Here is an 18,797-nt window from a genome sequence, read left to right as displayed (position 1 = left end):
GGGTACTGGATGCTCACAGTCAGCTATTGGATGGAACACAGGGCCCCCAATGGAGGAGCTAGAGAAAGTACCCAAGGAGCTGTAGGGGGCTGCAACCCTGTAGGTGCAACAACAATATGCAGTTTTCTTTTTTTTTTTTCTTTTTTTTCTTTTTTTATTATTTTCTTTATTTACATTTCAAATGCTATCCCGAAAGTTCCCTATTCCCCCTGTCCCTGCTCCCCTACCCAGCCACTCCCACTACTTGGCCCAGGCCTTCCCTTGCACTGGGTCATATAAAGTTTATGCACAGTTTTCTGTTCTCACCAAAAAGACAAAGACAATTTGAGGATTTAATTTGACACTAAGTCTGCTTAGCCAGACAGGAAATAGACCTGATTGGCTGAATTTTTAAAGGTGGCCAAAAACAGAGCTTAGGGGGGGGGGCTTTTCTCCCCAGCAGCATCCTGACCTGGGGTTCATTTTTCATTTCACAAATTTGCTGTTTCCTAGTCTATTACAGAGAAGGGAAAGTTACAAAGTAATATAAAATGCCTTAAAAAGTCCAGAAAATTATAGCTGGCTTTGAGCGTCTACAGCAGTTGCATATACACCCTTAACACAGATTTGGCTTGGTATGTTAATTCATCTGCCAATAGTGTAGAATAGTCTCCTGGCGGAGTGGTGCCCTTAAGGCTCTGCCCCCAAGTCTGCCATCCAGTCATATCCCAATATGCAAATGACCCTTAGTGCATGCAGATAAAAAAAGGAGCAAGTGCTCTTTCAGAACCACTTTGCTGAGCCTGTCACCTGTGTTCCAGGAGCCAAACCAGCAATGTCTTCGCCTACACACCCTGCAGTCCCTGCCCCGCTGGCCGACTTGAAGATTCAACACACCAAGGTGAGTCACTAGTGAACAGGGCTTCTCTGGGGGCCTGGTTAAAGCACAAGTTGGTTGATGTCTCTGAAGCGCTTTCCTTTGTACAGACAGAGTGGAGTTAAATGCATATAAAAATAGCTCTTAATGAAACTGAAGTTCAGGGTGCAGATATTGAAATTCAGACTTTTCCAAATGATCTAAGGGAATCTCTCATAGATGCTATGATTTTGTGACACAATAGTAAGACAATTCACAAGTGTCTAACCTCTGTGTTTCTATAGGTGTTAAAAGTTACATGAACATTTTTTGAGACAGGGAAACACACACATTTAGGCAACATTTAATACCTCAACTTTAATCTATAGAACTCTCAAACCTCCAATGTTTTTAAATGCTTTTTATGTCTTTGCTGCATCTCAACAGATCTTCATAAACAATGAATGGCATGCTTCAGTGAGTGGCAAGAAATTTCCCGTCCTTAACCCTGCAACCGAGGAGGTCATCTGCCACGTGGAAGAAGGGGACAAGGTAGGTTGCCCAGCATCTGCAGTTCTACTTTACACCAAGAATCTTTGTTTCTCACCACTTTGAGGTCAAAGCCCACTGAAAGTTCAGTGAAAGACACGAAAAGATGATTACTCAGGCAGTTAGGTACATTTTCATTTGTCCTTGACATAAGAAAATTTACCACATAAATACCTGGTAGAGAGTAAATGTCCATAATACACAGAACTTAAAGAAGCTAAAATTAAGAGAAAAGAGAAATTAATAATAATAATAATAATAATAATAATAATAATAATAATAATAATAATAATCACCTCAGGCTATAGATTAGATGTTAGCATTTCTAACATAACCTGGGAATTGAGAATAGAGTGACAGCATCCAAAACATCAGTGGTCAGGCTGCAGTAGCATAGTGAAGCATGAACTATTAAATAACTTATCTCTTTTCTTAAGGGTTAGCATTAATTTTTGATATGAGGCATGGAGTTTTTAAAATAGTAATATACTTAGGGTGAATAGACTAAACCTTCCAGCTGTTCATTCTTTCTCCATGTAGATTAAAAAATGACTCAGGAAGATTATGAATGTACGATAATTAGAAGGAAAAAACCCTAAATATCTATTAAAGTAAGTGTTTCCGACAGGTGTGAAAGAAAACTGGTCTGTTTACTATTTGATGCTAGATAACAGAAAGTCATCGTCTTGATACTTCAATGCTGAAACCTTGAATACTTAGTTCCAGGAAACATCTTGCTTTGGCAATGGGATTGATTGCACCAGGAAGACAAAATTCTCTGCCTGGGTTCAGTAGAAATTTTGAGAGGTCTACCTTCTCCCTAAGGTGCAGAAGGGAAAGCTGGTGGCCATCTCAGTATCCTTGAAAATGAGCACTGATCTGCTCTGTGCTTACGGACAACTGCCCCTCCCAAATTCATACCCAGCCAAGCTGCAAATCACATCACAGTGCTAGTCTGGTTGGCTGGGCAAATGGTTCCTGTAAGGAAATTGTCAGTGATCAGCAAGGGCTTGTTTCATTACCACATTCCTGTATCTGTATCCTGTTTTGCAATTATTTAACAACTTGCATTTTTAGAATAGTTGATGCTGAAGCAATTTGTGAGGGATCTAATGTAGAGTGGCTAGCATGGCTTAAGGAAAGACCCTAGCCTGGTAAAGTGCACAGTCACATGAAACCCAATATGCTGCACTGACTCATTAGGTCACAGGCTAAAGGTTGGTTTTTGGAAAATCCATTCACCACAGAATGGGGCTGCCGAAGGACCACATCCTGTCTTTCTTGGTATCACAAGGGTGAGGCAGGGGCCAGAGCAAATGCACGTTAGAAAGTTAAGTGTTCCTGTTGGTGGGAAGGGTTTTCTTTTCACCCCAGTGGAACCACTGATTACTTCTGGGGTATGAGCTAATCAATAACTGGAGGGATAAAACTAAATGGCCAATAAAGTCATTGCTGAGGACAGGTGTGAAAGAAAACTGATCTGATTACTCTTTTCTCTATCTCTGAGTGAAGTTCATATTGGGGTATACATTCCAGGAGAGATGGGAGCATTCAGACCCTCCCTAAGTAGTCTTTTGACTTCCCACTTTCATTCAAAGCGCCAATATATATTCAGCCTATAGGCTCTGACTTCAAAACAGGAATGTTTTCTTTTTGTCAGTTCACATGATTTGATGCTAGCAAGTCAAAGTTAACATAAACATTGTTTTTTGTTTAATTCCGAAATATCTTTAAAATGCGAGCCCTTGGACAAAAATCTACAAATTAGGCATGTTGAAGTTAAAAAATACAGCAAACAATAAAAAACATTTTGGACTAGTAGTTTTGTATAATGAAAATTGTTGTCAAATAATGGAAAACAATAGCTTAAAGTATGATATTTTTTATACATATCAATAAGAATAAGTCATATGAGGTTATGTGCCATATCCAAAACATAAACATTTGTGTCTTTCCATGCTACCAAACTATATTGAATAGCAATAAATTCACAAGACTTAGCCATTTAAATTATAGGAATTTGGTATAAAAGCCACCCACCTTAGCAGCTTGCAAGAGGGGAATGCCATTTTTTTTATTCCAGTATTAATTACTAACATTAATTTTCATGTCACATATCACACAGCAGACATCTTTGTGCTTCTGTATATGAGTATATGAGTTGCTAGTGAATACAATTTAGAAAGCTGTCAGTATAATTCAAGAGGTTCAGAGTGGGTTAGAAAGAATCTGTAATGAGAAGGGACCATACCAGTGCCTGGGGGAACTTGTAGGGGAATAGTCAGGTGTGAGAGAGAAGCTGCAAAGCTTGGCAAACTGGGCCTACAGCAAAAAATGGCAGTTGAGAGAGGTGAATGTGTGCATGAGCTGGCAGTCCAGTAGGCTGCTTCAACAGCAGCAACCCAGCTGAGTCAAATAGTCCTTGGTCCTTGACACACATCCCAAGTATCAGATGGTAGCTCTTTCAGATGCCATGCCATTTCAGTCTTTGGTGTCCATCACTTTATGGGGTCCAAATAAGGGGGTTCATTCTTTTCTGGGTATCTGATAAGTTCTTGAGCATACTTTCTATGACTTTATTTTTTTTTTATGTCCACTTGCCCACATAATTTCAGTTCTTCCGAGTACACTTATAGGATGGCTCACATTCTATTCCCAGGAGTAAAGAATTTTTCAGTCTGTGGTGAATAGATAGTAGATGGTGGAGTTTCTGGATCCACCTAGGGGCTACAGTCATCCTTCTGCCTCAGAATGGAGTAAAAAAAAAACTACTAATAAAATATACTCCTACAGACCAATGCACAGGCTCAAAAATCACTGTTGTATATAATATGGAGCAACTCAATTACAATGACTATTTAACAAAGAAGCCCTATTGATCATTCTTGCCAATATAACTGATTGTGTAGGTCAGATGTAGCATAAAATGTTGGTTCAAATTCTGCTGTGTTTCACTAGCATGGGTTTTCCTTCCTTATCAGTTAAAACAGGGCACACGATACCTAAGTATAATAGTAACTTGTGTCAAAGAGTACTTGTCTTACTTCTTGGCACTTAGATGGTTCTTAATTATCATCTGTCATTGACGTGGGTTTCTGGTGATTATTGAAGTTGACTGTTACAGTGAGCCAAGCTTTGGGGAAGATTTTGAAAGTAAACAGACATGCTGGTAGAACATAGTCTATTCGAAGAGAATTTCAGGAGTAAAAGTGAGAAGGGATGGGAGGGGCGGGGAAGAACTATAATCAGGAAGTCTACACAAGAAAAAAAAAGTCGGGCCAGAAAATGTTGGACCTTGAAAACCAAACAGAGAGCTTTGCCCTTTGAACAGTGGATGAAGCCAGCAGTTGCACGTGAGCAAGGGAACACGGTATGATAAATGACATGAAGATTAAACCTGGCAGCCTTATAGAGATGGTGGGAAGTGAAGCGAATGAGTGAGAGGCTGTTTAGCATGTAAACAGTAAAGGCCTGTGCAGTCCAGGATAGAAAAGCTGAAAGGATGTGCCAGAGTGGACTAGGATGCTGTAGCCATTTTCACACCGGGTAGTCTTCTAGGATCACAGTTAACTCCATCTTGTGAGCATTTGGCATGTCTGCCACAGTGAAGAGGTGAGACAGAGACAGCTTTCTGTGGGTTTAAAGATTAAAAAACAAAATGCCACAAATAAGTTGTGGCACAATGTATTTCAGTTTAGAATAGAGTGGAGTATCCATTGCATCCCCAGATTCTACACTGGTGAGTTCAATTCTGGGTTCTGAAATCTGTATCTGCTGACATTAGAGGGTGACAAGAGGCCTATCTCAGATGTGTGCACACTGGGTGCACAGACTACTTTGCCCATTGTTCTCGAGACAGTACCGTTTACCGGCTACTTACCTAGTGCTGGTACTCAGCCTCAGTACAGTGATGTGAAGGATGTCTGTGTGCTGTTTGTAAATACTACGTACATTTAGCACTCATGATTTCAGGTTGCTTTTTCAGTGACTTGGGGGAATTGTGCTCATAATTTGAGAGTGGGATGTTCAGTTGTATGTTCCTCCCTCATTGTCCTATAATTCCTATAATTTAAGTGGCTAAATCTTGTGAATTTATTGCTATTCAATATAGCCTGGTAGCATGGAAAGACACAAATGTTTATTTAGGTTTGGATATGGCACACAGCCATATATAGATAGAGTTCCATCCAGTGAATATATATTCAGATGCATCAAAACTAAAAAGAAGAAATAAAAATTCATTTTTTTTATTATTAAAGATTTACTCTCCCTGTAAGAGTAAGCATCTTCTTTGAGGGAAGAGAGCCATGGCCCACATGATGAGACCACAAGAATGGATTTATCTATAGAAGCTGTTTTTCTAGCAGGATTTCTTGTTTGTTTGTTTGTCTGATTTGGTTTGGTCTTTGATTTTCTACATGTGAGATTACTTATCTCAAGCCATTCATTTCTCCAGCTCTTGGAGAGACCAGGAGGCTCAAGAGAGCCCTTATTAAGCAATGGCCAATGACAAAACACTGAAAAGAAGGACCCAGGCACAGTTTGTGCTACATTAGTTTAAACTGTATGGTTTTAAAAACCACAGTAATATTATTCTCAAAGTACACTACAGAAAGATGAACCCCACTGCTCCCTTGATCATCTACTTACCTAGCCTGATTTATGGTGTTCCTTGAATCAGTGAGTCCCACAGACAAAAAAAGTTGTAGAATAGTCTTTCCATACCTGCTATTTGCCATTGATTTGATGAAGGAAAAAAAAAAAAAGCACATTGAAAGAGTAACATAAGTAGAGATGCTTTCAGCAGGTATACCGGAAGAGACTAGAAGTGGTCCCAATAAGGATCTACCAAGAAATGGAGGGACCATGGCAAAGCTAAGCAGGGAGGTGGCTCAGGAAACCTAAAGGGAAAATGCAGTGCTCATAAAGTACATGAGAAAAACCAAGGAAGCTAAGCAAAGTGAGTAGGCCTTTATTCTATTAAGCATTACATAATGAATAAACGAAACTGGCTTTTCTACTTACTCAGGGCCTAGAGTGACTAAAGTGGATGACTTGGTACACAATTGGGAAATAAGGTGCTTATCATATACACAGTGCTTAGATTTGAACGTGAAACATCCAACACAAAGCTCATATATTTACACAGCTGTCACACCGGTTGTGTAACTGTTAGGAAAGGCTGTGCAACATTGTAGACATGAAGTTCTAAGTGACAGAGATAGCACCATGAGGCAGGGCATGTGGCTTCCCACCCATCTGTTAGTCCTGAGGTCTTCTGTTTCTTTTTGCTTCAATTTCTCCATTTGTAAAAGGAGGAATAAATTTGTCCCACTGCATTTTCTGAAAAAAAAAATGACCCAATGTGTGTAAATTAACTAGAAATTATTTCAAATAAAATAAAGTGTCCTATTACAACAAGATAAAGTGACAACTATTAAACATAGAATCTCTTGGTCTTGTAAACTTTATAAGCCCCAGTACAGGTAACGCCAGGGCAAAGAAGTGGGAGTGGGTGGGTAGGGGAGCAGAGCAGGGGGAGGGTATAGGGGACATTTGGGATAGCATTCGAAATGTAAATGAAGAAAATATCTAACAGAAAATTGAAAAAAAAGTTTAACTATTTGATAGACAACTGGAATAGATTCTAAATACTCAAGACAATTTCAACATACTACGGTGAGGTGTGGAGACTTAGCTTCTCTTTATGAGGACTGTGTCATGTCTTATAAGGTTATGTTGTTGTGCTTGCTCATCTAGTATTTTGAACATTCTGAATGGATTGGTCTGTGATTTCCAGGCTGATGTTGACAAAGCTGTAAAGGCCGCAAGACAGGCTTTCCAGATTGGCTCCCCATGGCGCACCATGGATGCTTCAGAGAGGGGCCGCCTACTGAACAAGCTGGCTGACTTAATGGAGAGAGATCGTCTGCTGCTGGCTGTGAGTCAATGGGAATATAAGAGAGCTCCCAAGGGCACTCCATGTTTCAACTGACCAGTCAGTCTGGTTAAAAGAGTACAATGACAAACTTCCTCCTGCTTTTCTCTAGAACTTCTGAGTCCAGAATCCAGTTTTACTATATTCCTCGAACCTTTTGTATGCTCTCAGGGGTTATACATTTTCATTTGAATTGTTAGAGAAGTCATTATAGAACGTGGATGGAGGATACATTTACTAGTATTTTCAACTTTGAATTTTAGTAAAGCCGATTGAAAACAAAGTGGTTCTCAGGTTACAATTCTGAATAAATTGCATTAATTTTAGACTTTTTTTTTAAAGTGAAGTCAGTGTTCTTTTTTTCTTCATTGTTTTTCATTTATTAACAGATTATGTACTACTACACACATTTATGAACTGCTGCTCTTTAGATTATAGATAAAATGTTCTACCCATTAGGTGTTTTTAAAATTTATTACTCCAAGGGCTAAATTTCCTTAAATCTTTAATATAGACATGCAGAGTATCTGTGGTCTAATATTATGGTTGGATTATGTAGCTCAGGCACTTGTAGGTTGCATTTTTCACCTTTAGGGGTTGAGAATGTGTTTATATTTAGAAATAGGGTCCTTAAAGTTGTAATTAGTGAAAATGAAGCCATCAGTATAGTCATTAATAACATATGAATAATGACATGATTATACAAAATTGTCATATTATGTACATAAAGAGAAATAACCATATAATGACACAAAGAGAATAAAATTATACAGGCCAAGATCAGAGGTATCACTAAAAAGAAGACATGCCAATATTCCATCTTTTTTTCATATAACCCCAGACCATGAGCTAACATAAAGTCATCTGTCTTCAGATTGTATAAGGCATTTTTTCTTTTTTTTATTAGATATTTTCTTTATTTACATTTCAAATGTTATCCTCTTTCTTAGTTTTTCCTCCAAAAATCCCCTACCCCTCCCCCCTCCCCCCTGCTCCCCAACCCACCCACTCCCATTCCTGGCCCTGACATTCCCCTATACTGGGGCCTAGAGCCTTCACAGGACCAAGGACTTCTCCTCCCATTAATGACTGACTAGACCATCCTCTGCTACATATATAGCTAGAGTCACAAGTTCCACCTTGTGTTTTCTTTGATTGGTGGTACAGTTCCAAGGAACTCTGGGGGTACTGGTTACTTCATATTGATGGTCTTCCTATGGGGTTTCAGTCCCCTTCAACTCCCTGGGTATTTCTCTGGCTCCTTCATTGGGGACCTTGTGCTCTGTCCAATGGATGACTGTGAGCATCCACTTCTGTATTTGCCAAGCACTGGCAGAGTCCCTCAGGAGACAGCTATATCAGGCTCCTGTCAGCAAGCTCTTGTTGGCATCTGCCATAGTGTCTGGGTTTGGTGGTTGTTTATGAGATGGATTCCCACGTGGGGCAGTCTCTGGATGGTCAGTCGTTCCTTCAGTCTCTGCTCTGAACTTTGTCTCTGCAACTCCTTCCATGGGTATTAGTGACAATGAGATTCAAACTTTGATTTTATTAGACAATATCAGCAATTCACCAATTATTAATAATCATTTATTTGCTTAAAACATGTAAGAATAGAATCCATACCTCTGTAATAAATGCATACTAATTGGGATATTCTATTGGAAGAAATGAGAATTTCCCAAAGCTTACCTCTTTCCATTTGTCTCAGTTTTAGAGTGAAAAGTGTTACTTCCTCTGTCAGCATGAGAGCCACAGGGAGAACAGAACAGGCATATAAAGAAAGTCACATTTGATTTAATTTTAGGATAGTAGTGGGCAGTATCAAACCTGTGCACCTTGCCATGTGACCACCCACTGAAATGTATGATTTCTGAGCATCCTATACAGTTTGCACAAAATGGGGGAGGAAAAGAATATTCTTCTAGATAAGAAAATGTGCAACTTCACAATATCCCCCCTTTCTTTTGAAAATAGGTTCTTTTCTCATACGATATATCCTGATTATAGTTTCTCATCCCTCTATCCCTCCCAGTTCCCCCCTCCTCTCCTCTGGATCCACCCCCTTTCTATCTCTTATTAGCAAAGAACAGGCTTCTAAGAGGTAACAACCAAACTTGATAAAATGTAACTAATAAGATGAGACAGAAAATATCATATCAATGTTGGCCATGGCCACCCAACAGGAGGAAACAAGTCTGAAGGGCAGACACGAGAGTCAGAGACCCACTTGTTCTCACAGGAATACCATGAAAATACTAAGCTAAAAGCTGTAGTATGTGCCGAGGACCTGATGCAGACCTATCAATGCACTGTGCCTGCTGCTTCAATGTTTGTGAGTTTATGTGCACCTTACTTAGGTCCTGGTGCCCTCATTCCCTCTGGCTCTTGCATTATTTATGTCTTCTCTACTGTAGGGTTCCCTAAGTTCTGATGGGAGGAATTTTTGAAATAACTATGACACAATTTCCCAAACAGGTTTATAGTTGAATATGGTAAATCCCTAATAAAAGATGGCAGTGTTACAATTGTGTGAATAGACATAAACACGTGTTACAATTGTGTGAATTGACTGTTTCTATGAGAATATGGTAATTGTGATTGTGGCATTGTGAATAGTTGTAAACACCAAATTGTTGGTACAGTCAGATATCAAGTACAATCTAATTGGACCTCTGATAGAACAAAGAGACTAAGAGTCATTTTCACAGCTGACTACTTATGTGACACATTTAGCACCTGACATAAATTGGATCAGAATCAGTCAATCAGAATCTTACCATGTCTCGTACCAGGATCTTGCTATTTGTCATTTGATTGTTTCTCAAGATGTTTCATAAAAAAGCACTAGATTTAAGATTCATTATACTTTTAAAGCTCTCTAGTACATAAATACTAAGAACATTCACGGTATATTGTTGATATAATTTTTATTGTTGAAAGTTTAGTTTAGACTTTGATATTCCCTTTTTTTTTTCTTCAGACAATGGAATCAATGAATGCTGGGAAAGTCTTTACTCAAGCATACCTGTTGGATGTAGATATCAGCATAAAAGCATTACAGTACTTTGCAGGTTGGGCTGACAAGATCCATGGTCAAACAATACCCAGTGGTAAGTACATTTGGGGTACTAGTGGCATGATGACACAGGGTAAGGCTACTATTGAAGAGTTCAGTACCTTCAAATTCTCTCTGATAGGTAAATAATTATTTTTCTCTTCATTTTGTTCCAATACAGTCATGCTGATGGCAGTTCTGTTAGGAGTCAACATGTTTAAACAGTATTAAAGTAAGAACAGTATCATAGATTCAACTACTAATTTGAATGAGATGTTTCAGGGTTGAAACTTTTCAAAGATGACTGACAAAGTTATTTATTTGAGTTTCATTGCCATAAAGGCATATCTGTGCCAGTTCAAGCCCGGTGTACTTAGACCAGTTTTATTCAACAACCCAATTTACACCAATGTGTTTTAAAAGCTTCAAAGCAAGATGAGACTCTGATTTCCAGCTGAGTTATCAATTTTTTTTTTTTGTGGAAATGTTGTGTAAGTATTTCTTAGTAAGGTAGGCAAGTAGTAGCACAGGCATGATGAATACTCCATGTGAAGAAAGAACCAGTTTGGGATGGAGTAAAGATAGTTTCATATCTGAGTGGTAATGCCTTTAGGAACTCAGTCTACTCGCAGTTCTGTCCCTGATGGACACTGCCAGTCTAACTGGAAGATTCAGTTTAGGTGGTCACCAGGAAGTTAGAAGATAAGGTTGAGAACACACAGGCACCATGAAGGGGGCTCTTTCGTGGCTCGTAGTCCACTCTTAGGAAACATAGAAGAAGCGGTTTAAAGGACCTGTGGTTTCTGACAGGCAAAGTAGTTGCTGTGGTAGCAGCAAGCTTCTGTGGAAGTCAGAACAAAACAGAACAGCAAAATTCTCAAGGCACAGGACTTGGGCAAGTCCAGATGGAAAAGAACCATGTTTCACTTAAGACATGTTTTGTTTTTTGTTTTTGAGATTAAAGGACATTGCATTTGTGGTTTTTAGGCAAAAGACACAAAACCAACAATTCCAAGAAAGACTGCTGACATTCTTTACTATTTCAAGTCATTTTTTCTAAAGTTTATACCCCTGGGAGACTTGAGATGTTGGAAACATTTGCATGTGGCTCAGTCCTTACCTGGAAAGGATATCACTCCTAGCTCATTTCTGTACCACTTTGTGCATGAGTGTGATGCTGAAGGCAGTCATCTTGGTATTACAGGAATGCCTGTAATTGCCTGTATTACAGTTAACTGCCTGTCAGATATTTTCCCACCTTGTCTCTTAGATTCATGGACCTCAGTCTTTAGATTCAAACTGCTCTTTGAGGGCCCCGTTGTTTATGTTCTTAGCTGTGTAAATAGAATCTTTTGTTTTTCTTTTGCTATTCACCCCAACCTCACATCTCCATGCCATGCCTACACAGCCATTTGCCTTTAATGGGTGTGTGTACTTTGTTTTACAGATGGAAAAATATTCACTTATACAAGACGTGAACCTATTGGAGTGTGTGGCCAAATCCTCCCTGTAAGTTTTCTTTCATGATTCTCAATACTGGAAGGAAATGCCTAATCCCATTGATCTGCAATGAAGCCCGCTCCCACACAAGTGAAGCTTCTGCAGTGGTTATGTGTGAAGTAAATTCAACAAGCATGACTGCCTGAAGCTTATTGTCCTGTAACTGAGCCTCTTAGATATGAGCTAGCTGGTCCAGAAACCCTTTGATATACTGCTGTGTCCTTGGAGGGCATTTCAATGTTATCACATAAGCCCTAAACGTTGGCTGAATGGGTTGCTTTGGAAATTGTGGAATGTCCTGGTTTCATAAACTGTGCTTTGTAAGTATATGGCAAAGGATTATCATCACGGCTCCTCTATGCTGGGACTCAAATTTAGTAGGATACAGCAGGACCCACCAGTCCCAGCACTTCTCTCTCTGACTTGAGACTTCTCATCACTGATAGTAAGATTGTTTAAATCCTGGAAAACATATTTTCTTTTAAAAAATGAAGTAATAATCTCCACGACAACTGGAAAAAAATGTATGGTTTGTACTGTACCTTTAGGTAGCAGGATTGGGTACTCAAAATTCTTCCGCCAGAATATCATATTCTGAATGGAATCAGATTTTCTCTAAGCTTAGCACATAGGACACTGGCTAGATATAGCTGACATAATTTAAAAGGCTAAATTAAAATAGAGTGAAGTGTCCTAATGTTTATTTTTTTTTAAATGATAGTCACTTTCATTTAATGAGACTGAACATCTCAATGTATTTAATGGAAATGCTCATTATTTCAAAAGCTTAAAAACACTCAAATACATCTACATCATTCTACCAGCCTATCCAGTGCTACATCATTCTAGCACTGGATAAGTCTAGACATTAGAGTCTCCTGTTTTGTTCTGTTGTTTTGGGAAAACTTACCCTGTGCTTTACACATGTTAGCCAGGCATGTACTATGCCCCAGATCTAAATTTCTGGACTAATCCTGAGGATATCCATGTAAAGTAGAAAGAACTATTTTTGCCACTCATGGGTGGTGAATGAATTAAATAGAGAAGGATCCATGCATCTGACTTTTGACAAGCAGCCAGTTGGTATGCAGGGGTCCAAATTCAAGCACTCTTTGGATGTGACACCTCTCTGCCCTTCACAATATTGTCTGTCCTGTGCTGAGCCTAGGTTTCTAATGTCAAGAGTATGTTCAACATGTCTAAAGCCCTGGAATCACTCTCCAGCACACATATACACAAAATTTCCTGGATATGAATTTTCTAGGTTATAATATTGAATAAAATACACTAAGTGTCTTCTAGGGAGAAATAGGAAGAGAATTCTACATGTGTAAAGCACAACATGCTTACAACATGCTTAACTGTATGTGAAACATTGCAGTAAAAAAATTTTTTTTGTATTTTCTTGAGAATTTAAAATAACAAGACTTGATTAAATTCTGTAGTTCTTTCTTCCCTGTGTCTTTCTCCTCCATGGATGGTTTTGAGCTTTTTATCATTTGCTAGTTTCTTTTATGAAGTTATAAAAAATAAACTAAGTAATTACATCCTTCTGAAGTATTAGTCAACTTTTATCAGGGTGGAATTACCAACAAAGGTGATTTTGAGAGATGCAAAGACTCCATCATTCCGTTTTGATTTTCAGTGGAATGGTCCGTTGGTTATATTCACCTGGAAGATAGGCCCTGCCCTTAGCTGTGGCAACACCGTGGTTGTCAAGCCAGCAGAACAAACTCCTCTCACGGCTCTTCACATGGCGTCTTTAATAAAAGAGGTGAGTTTTCCAGAATCTAAACATGCAGTCAAATTCTGGTTCCTGCCTTACCTTACAGGCCGTGTTCACATGTATCATGAGCTTCGCTGTTCACACATGATTCCTGCTCAGTCTTGCAGATAAACGCTGCCAAGCTAAGGGCTTGGGTGTTGTCAGTCAGCACAAATCTCTCTGCACACAAATCAGAGTTTTGTATCCAGTCACCTTGTAAACTGTGACTTACGTTGCTTAAATTTCATAAACTTAACCTCACAAGGAATTACAACTTTATTTTCAAATGCTGAAATGTTGAGCTGTATCTTCACCTCCAGGTTATAACTGGCTTGGTTGCTTCTGTAAACTATTTAAAGGTTATATTAGTTTTAATATCTCTAAGGATTGATGGTTACTATGCCAATATGTTTCTAGTTTTGTTGGTGGAGACAATAAATTCTACCTTTCTGCATAGGTAATTTAATATATATATTCCTATATCCTTCCAATTGAGTTCTTTTTATAAAATATGACACAGTTAAGCCTTTGAGTGATGTTCAGTTGTCACAATATTGTTGCCAACATGACACATCTAAAAAGAGAGTACCTCAGTTGAGAGATTGTCTTTATCAGATTGGCCTGTGGCCGTATCTGTGGGATAATTTTGTTTGCTTATTGATGTAGCAAGGCCCAGCTCATTGTGGACAGCATTATCCCTAGGCATGTGGGCCTGGGCTGTATGAGGAAAGTTGCTGAGCCAGCCAGAAATTAAGGCAGTGTGTAGCATTCCTCTGTGGTCTGTGCTTAGTTATTGGCTCTAGGTTCCTCCCTTGACTTCCCTTAATGATGAACTATAACCTATTAACCCAATAAACCCCTTCCCAAGTTTATTTTGGTCAATGTTTTATCACAATAAACGTGGAGCAACTGATACAAGTTATGACAGATTTGTGCTTAAAACAGTGTTCCTCGGGGTCATGACTTTTGGAGGTATGTTTATATGGATGAGAAATTAAAAACAGTAATGAAGAAACAGTAAATACACCTAGGTGAGTTTCCTTGTTAGAAGAAATCTCAAGGTGAACATAGGAAATAGCACAATGTCTCACTTAGGTCTCTTGTGAATTAAATTCTTGATCTGTTAGTTGCTTATTTCTTATCTTGTAGGCAGGGTTTCCTCCTGGTGTGGTGAACATTGTCCCTGGTTATGGGCCAACTGCAGGGGCAGCCATCTCCTCTCACATGGACATCGACAAAGTGTCCTTCACAGGATCAACAGAGGTAGGGCCATTTGATGGCACATCTCATGTCTAACAAATGGATGCTCTCTGTAGCTGTTTCTTAGCCTATGTGTTCTTTTTGTTTTGTTTTGTTTTTTTGTTCATTTTTTTGTTTTGTCAAGACAGGGTTTCTCTGCGTAGCCTTGGCTGTCCTGGAACTTACTCTGTAGATCAGGCTGACCTAGATCCGCCTGCCTCTGCCCCCCAAGTGCTGGAATTAAAGGCGTGTGCCACCATGCCCAGCCTAGCCTATGTGTTCTTTAAAAGAGTAGCTTAATGGTTTGTTCCTTATTCTAGACTCAAAGTATGCTGATGAAACACAAGGGATAAATTTTGGATAAAAGAAAATACTTGTTACTAATTTGGAAAGATTATAGTAAGCAAGCTTTTAGTGTAATCACTACCATCTCTTATAAGAAATAGCCTCTGAAGATGCCAGATGATTAATAAACTGTATGGTAGAAAATACAAATTGGGCCACAGTGATGTGTATGAATTACTGTCTCTGGATTAAGAAAATTAAATGGTACAGTCTTGTCCTTAGCTTCTTGTTTGGGACTCTGTCTACTGAGCATGCTCTGAGAGGGAGACAAATCTGCTTCCTTCTACACTCCTGCTGGAAGACCCTGAGTTCTTAGTGTGTCTGTCACCACTGTGGAAAGATACAAAGTAGAAAATCAGGAACCAGCCACAACCACAACAAGCCATGACAAGACTCAGCAAAGGGGGAGAGAGAGAGGACTAGATGAAGAGGTGTGCAATATACAATTCTGGGGATTGTATGAGTTTCTGTTACAAACTAACGAATAGGTTGATATTACGCAGTTCCAAGCAAAGCCATGTTTTAACATATAATTCTTGGGATTGCATGAGTTTCTGTTATGAACAAAAGGATATTTGGACATTATGTTGTTGGAAGTAAAGTTGTGCTAGGTTGTAATGTTCTTAACTGTTCAACAGAAAAGATACTGCATTAGTCATTGGTATGGAGTAAAAAGGGGAAATGGATAGATCTGATTAAGCTACTCTCACAAGAAACAAGTTGGATGGAGAAGGTAACTTGATACTTAAAAAGTGCTATTCAAGGGATCAAAAGAAGAAAAACTCATTCAAACATGGGACTTATTAGAGGTTTTAAGGAATAAAGTACTTTAAGACTGAGAAGAGAAAATATTCTGAATAGTGAATTGAGGATAAGTTAATTTCCTTATAATTGCAGTTAGCCACATCAACACTATTTGAAACTTCCCAGAGAATTGATTTATGAAGACATTGACTTTTTCATCTTTTCAAATGTGTATGTTTATGTTTCTCTGTGTATTTGTCTTTCACAGGCAGGAGAAAAATAGTGTATCATGTAAATCTGTGATTGAGATAGGGAAAAAAACAACCACAGAATCACGATTTTCTCTGAAAAAAAAAAAAAAACAAACCTGCGGAAGGCTATCTATGTCATGCTGATAACTTTAGTAGTTGTGATGCAGCAGGAGAGGCTGAGAACACAGCAGATGGAAGAAGCAGGGTAGAAGCCTGGTGTGCATCTACAAAGGGGATTCGAGAGGCTTCTGAGCCCAGAGCGTAGGGGCATCTCTCCAGTTTGTCTCTGCCAGAGGCCACTGGTGCTTGAGCCTGGCAACTTGTTTATCATGTGACCTTCTTAACGAATCCTCAACTCTATGCCATTTTGTCATTCCCATAATGCTATTCTGATGCCCACTTACACAACAGAATTAGAAGACCAGGCAACTTCTGGGTCCATATGGAGGGGACGTCTCAGAAAACGGAAGAGTCCTTTGCAATATGAGGTTCTGTATTTGAAAAGCACAGGCACTGTAACACCTACTTTCTATGGTTTCACACAGTAAAGGAGGAGAGCACTCAGATGGCCCCATTGTGTGTTTGTAAACATCCCTAGTTTCTGCTTTCTCCTCCCACTCATTCACTTTCTCACGTTAATAATGAGATGTGTCACTGTGTCCTCTCAGGTCCTTCACATCCAGGGGGCTTTGGCATGTATATAGGCATAAGCCCCTCTTCCCTGATTCCTTTCTCACTCATGTTTCTAACAAGATTTCACTTTAGTTCTCTTATCATCTGTAGTTTTTAGAAAGATTCTAATACTTTCCATTCCCCAAGAAAATGTTAGCTAGCTATGACAGCCTACTTTCTACAGTAAATTACATTTAAGAAATAAGTAAGGAAAAGAGATGTTGGAATTCATTATCTAGAAAACACAAAATTCTTAATCATCTTAAGTGAAGATGGTAATAAGAAATATGTTGTAACCGTTGGACACAATGGAATTCAGAAAGAGTCTGAGCAGTTGAGCAGTAGAAGCCAGAAGATCCTAAGTTCAAGGCCAGATTAAGCTGCTAAGGAGATACTCTTAGAAAATGAAAGAAGAGACAAAAGAAGAAAAGGAAAGGGAAACAGGAAGGAAGGACTGAGGAAAGAGAGAAGAGGAGGAAGAAACTGTGGAAGAATAATTGAGTATAAGTTTAAAATATATTTCAGGCAGGGTTTCCCTAAGCATGTTCAATATCCATTTATTTTTCTATTGCTCTAATTTCAGAGTTAAGTTTATTCATGAATATTGTTTTATTATTGCTTTTATTTTTGTACAGTCCCATCATTCTCTCCACCCCCTGGTCCACCCTCCAGTTCCTCATCCCATTCTTCCTCCCCATCTCCAAGAAGATGTCCCCCGTCCTCTGTCAGGCCTCCCCACTTCTTGGGGCCTCAAGTCTTTTGAGGGTTAGGCACAGCTCCTTTTACTGAGGCCAGCCCAGGCAGTCCTCTGTTGTATATGTGTCCTGGGCAGACTAGCTAGTTTATGCTGCCTGGTTAATGGCTCAGTGTCTGAGAGATCTCAGGGGTCCAGGTTAGTTGAGACTGCTGGTCTTCCTATGGGGATGACCTCCTCCCTAGCTTCTTCCAGCCTTTCTCTAATTCAACCACAGGGGTCCCTGACTTCAATCCAAATATTGGATGTCAGTATCTGCTACTGTCTCAGTCATTGGCTTGTTACATCTTTTGAAGGACAGCCATGGTAGGCTCCTGTCTGTAAGCATAGCATCAGTAATAGTGTCAGTCCTTGGAGTCTCCCTTTGGGATAGATCCAAAGTTGAGCCGGTCACTGGACCTCCTTTCTCTCAGTGTCTTCTCCATTTTTGTCCCTGCAATTCTTTTAGACTGAAAATCTTAGCAAATTAATTGTCTGTTGCCTATTACACAATAGCAGTTCAGTCTCCATATTGACTTAAATATTGTCTTATTGTTCTGATGAAATATAAACCTTTCATTACATTCCAGTATTTGGAGTAGGAAAAGAGCCAGACAATAAAAAAAGGTTACCTCTAAAAAACAACATAAAGACCATTATAGCCTACTGTTCTCTCAATATATATAAAATGAAGAATCAATAATAATTTAACCAGGTTTCAGAAGTCAAAAACAAAAATGATCCTAGTTAATACTCTAGACACGAAAGGATATAAAAACAAAATAAAACAAAAGAAGTGTATTTTCTTGAAAAAAATTAGAATTAAAGAAGAAATGAGAATCTTGGGATTCTAGCGAATGTAGTAAAACAGAGCTCAGAGCCAGTTTCTCTCCTCTCTCTCTCTCTCTCTCTCTCTCTCTCTCTCTCTCTCTCTCTCTCTCTCTTTCTCTGCATCTTCTGTGAAAATCACTGTGTGTTTGAGAAGGAGAAGAGTAAGAAGGAAGGAAGGAAGGAAGGAAGGAAGGAAGGAAGGAAGGAAGGAAGGAAGGAAGGGAGGAAGGAAGGAAGGGGGAGACAGATGTGGAGAAGGAGGGAGGATTAGCTGTGAGCCCACTCTTATAAATAAGCAAATAGGCATCAGGGATTTTTATAAAAATATAGATGACACCCT

At 39.1% G+C, this 18,797-nt stretch overlaps 1 protein-coding gene across 1 annotated transcript in view; it reads left to right on the top strand.

The window, feature by feature from the left end:
* Nucleotides 1-778: 778 nt before the first annotated feature.
* LOC110321962 (aldehyde dehydrogenase, cytosolic 1) overlaps nt 779-18,797 on the top strand; it is a 34,545-nt gene continuing 16,526 nt past the window's right edge. Inside the window, exons 1-7 of the mRNA XM_021198548.2 lie at nt 779-880; nt 1,283-1,387; nt 7,185-7,325; nt 10,303-10,432; nt 11,825-11,886; nt 13,523-13,651; nt 14,792-14,905. Of these exons, the coding sequence (XP_021054207.1) occupies nt 815-880; nt 1,283-1,387; nt 7,185-7,325; nt 10,303-10,432; nt 11,825-11,886; nt 13,523-13,651; nt 14,792-14,905 (747 nt within the window). The 5' untranslated portion in view covers nt 779-814. The remainder of the gene's footprint in view (nt 881-1,282; nt 1,388-7,184; nt 7,326-10,302; nt 10,433-11,824; nt 11,887-13,522; nt 13,652-14,791; nt 14,906-18,797) is intronic.

Source organism: Mus pahari, chromosome 1, assembly GCF_900095145.1.
Source record: "Mus pahari chromosome 1, PAHARI_EIJ_v1.1, whole genome shotgun sequence".
NCBI classification, from domain to species: Eukaryota; Metazoa; Chordata; class Mammalia; order Rodentia; family Muridae; genus Mus; species Mus pahari.
Note: the sequence above shows the minus strand (reverse complement) of the source record. Positions and strands in the feature narration are given on the sequence as shown.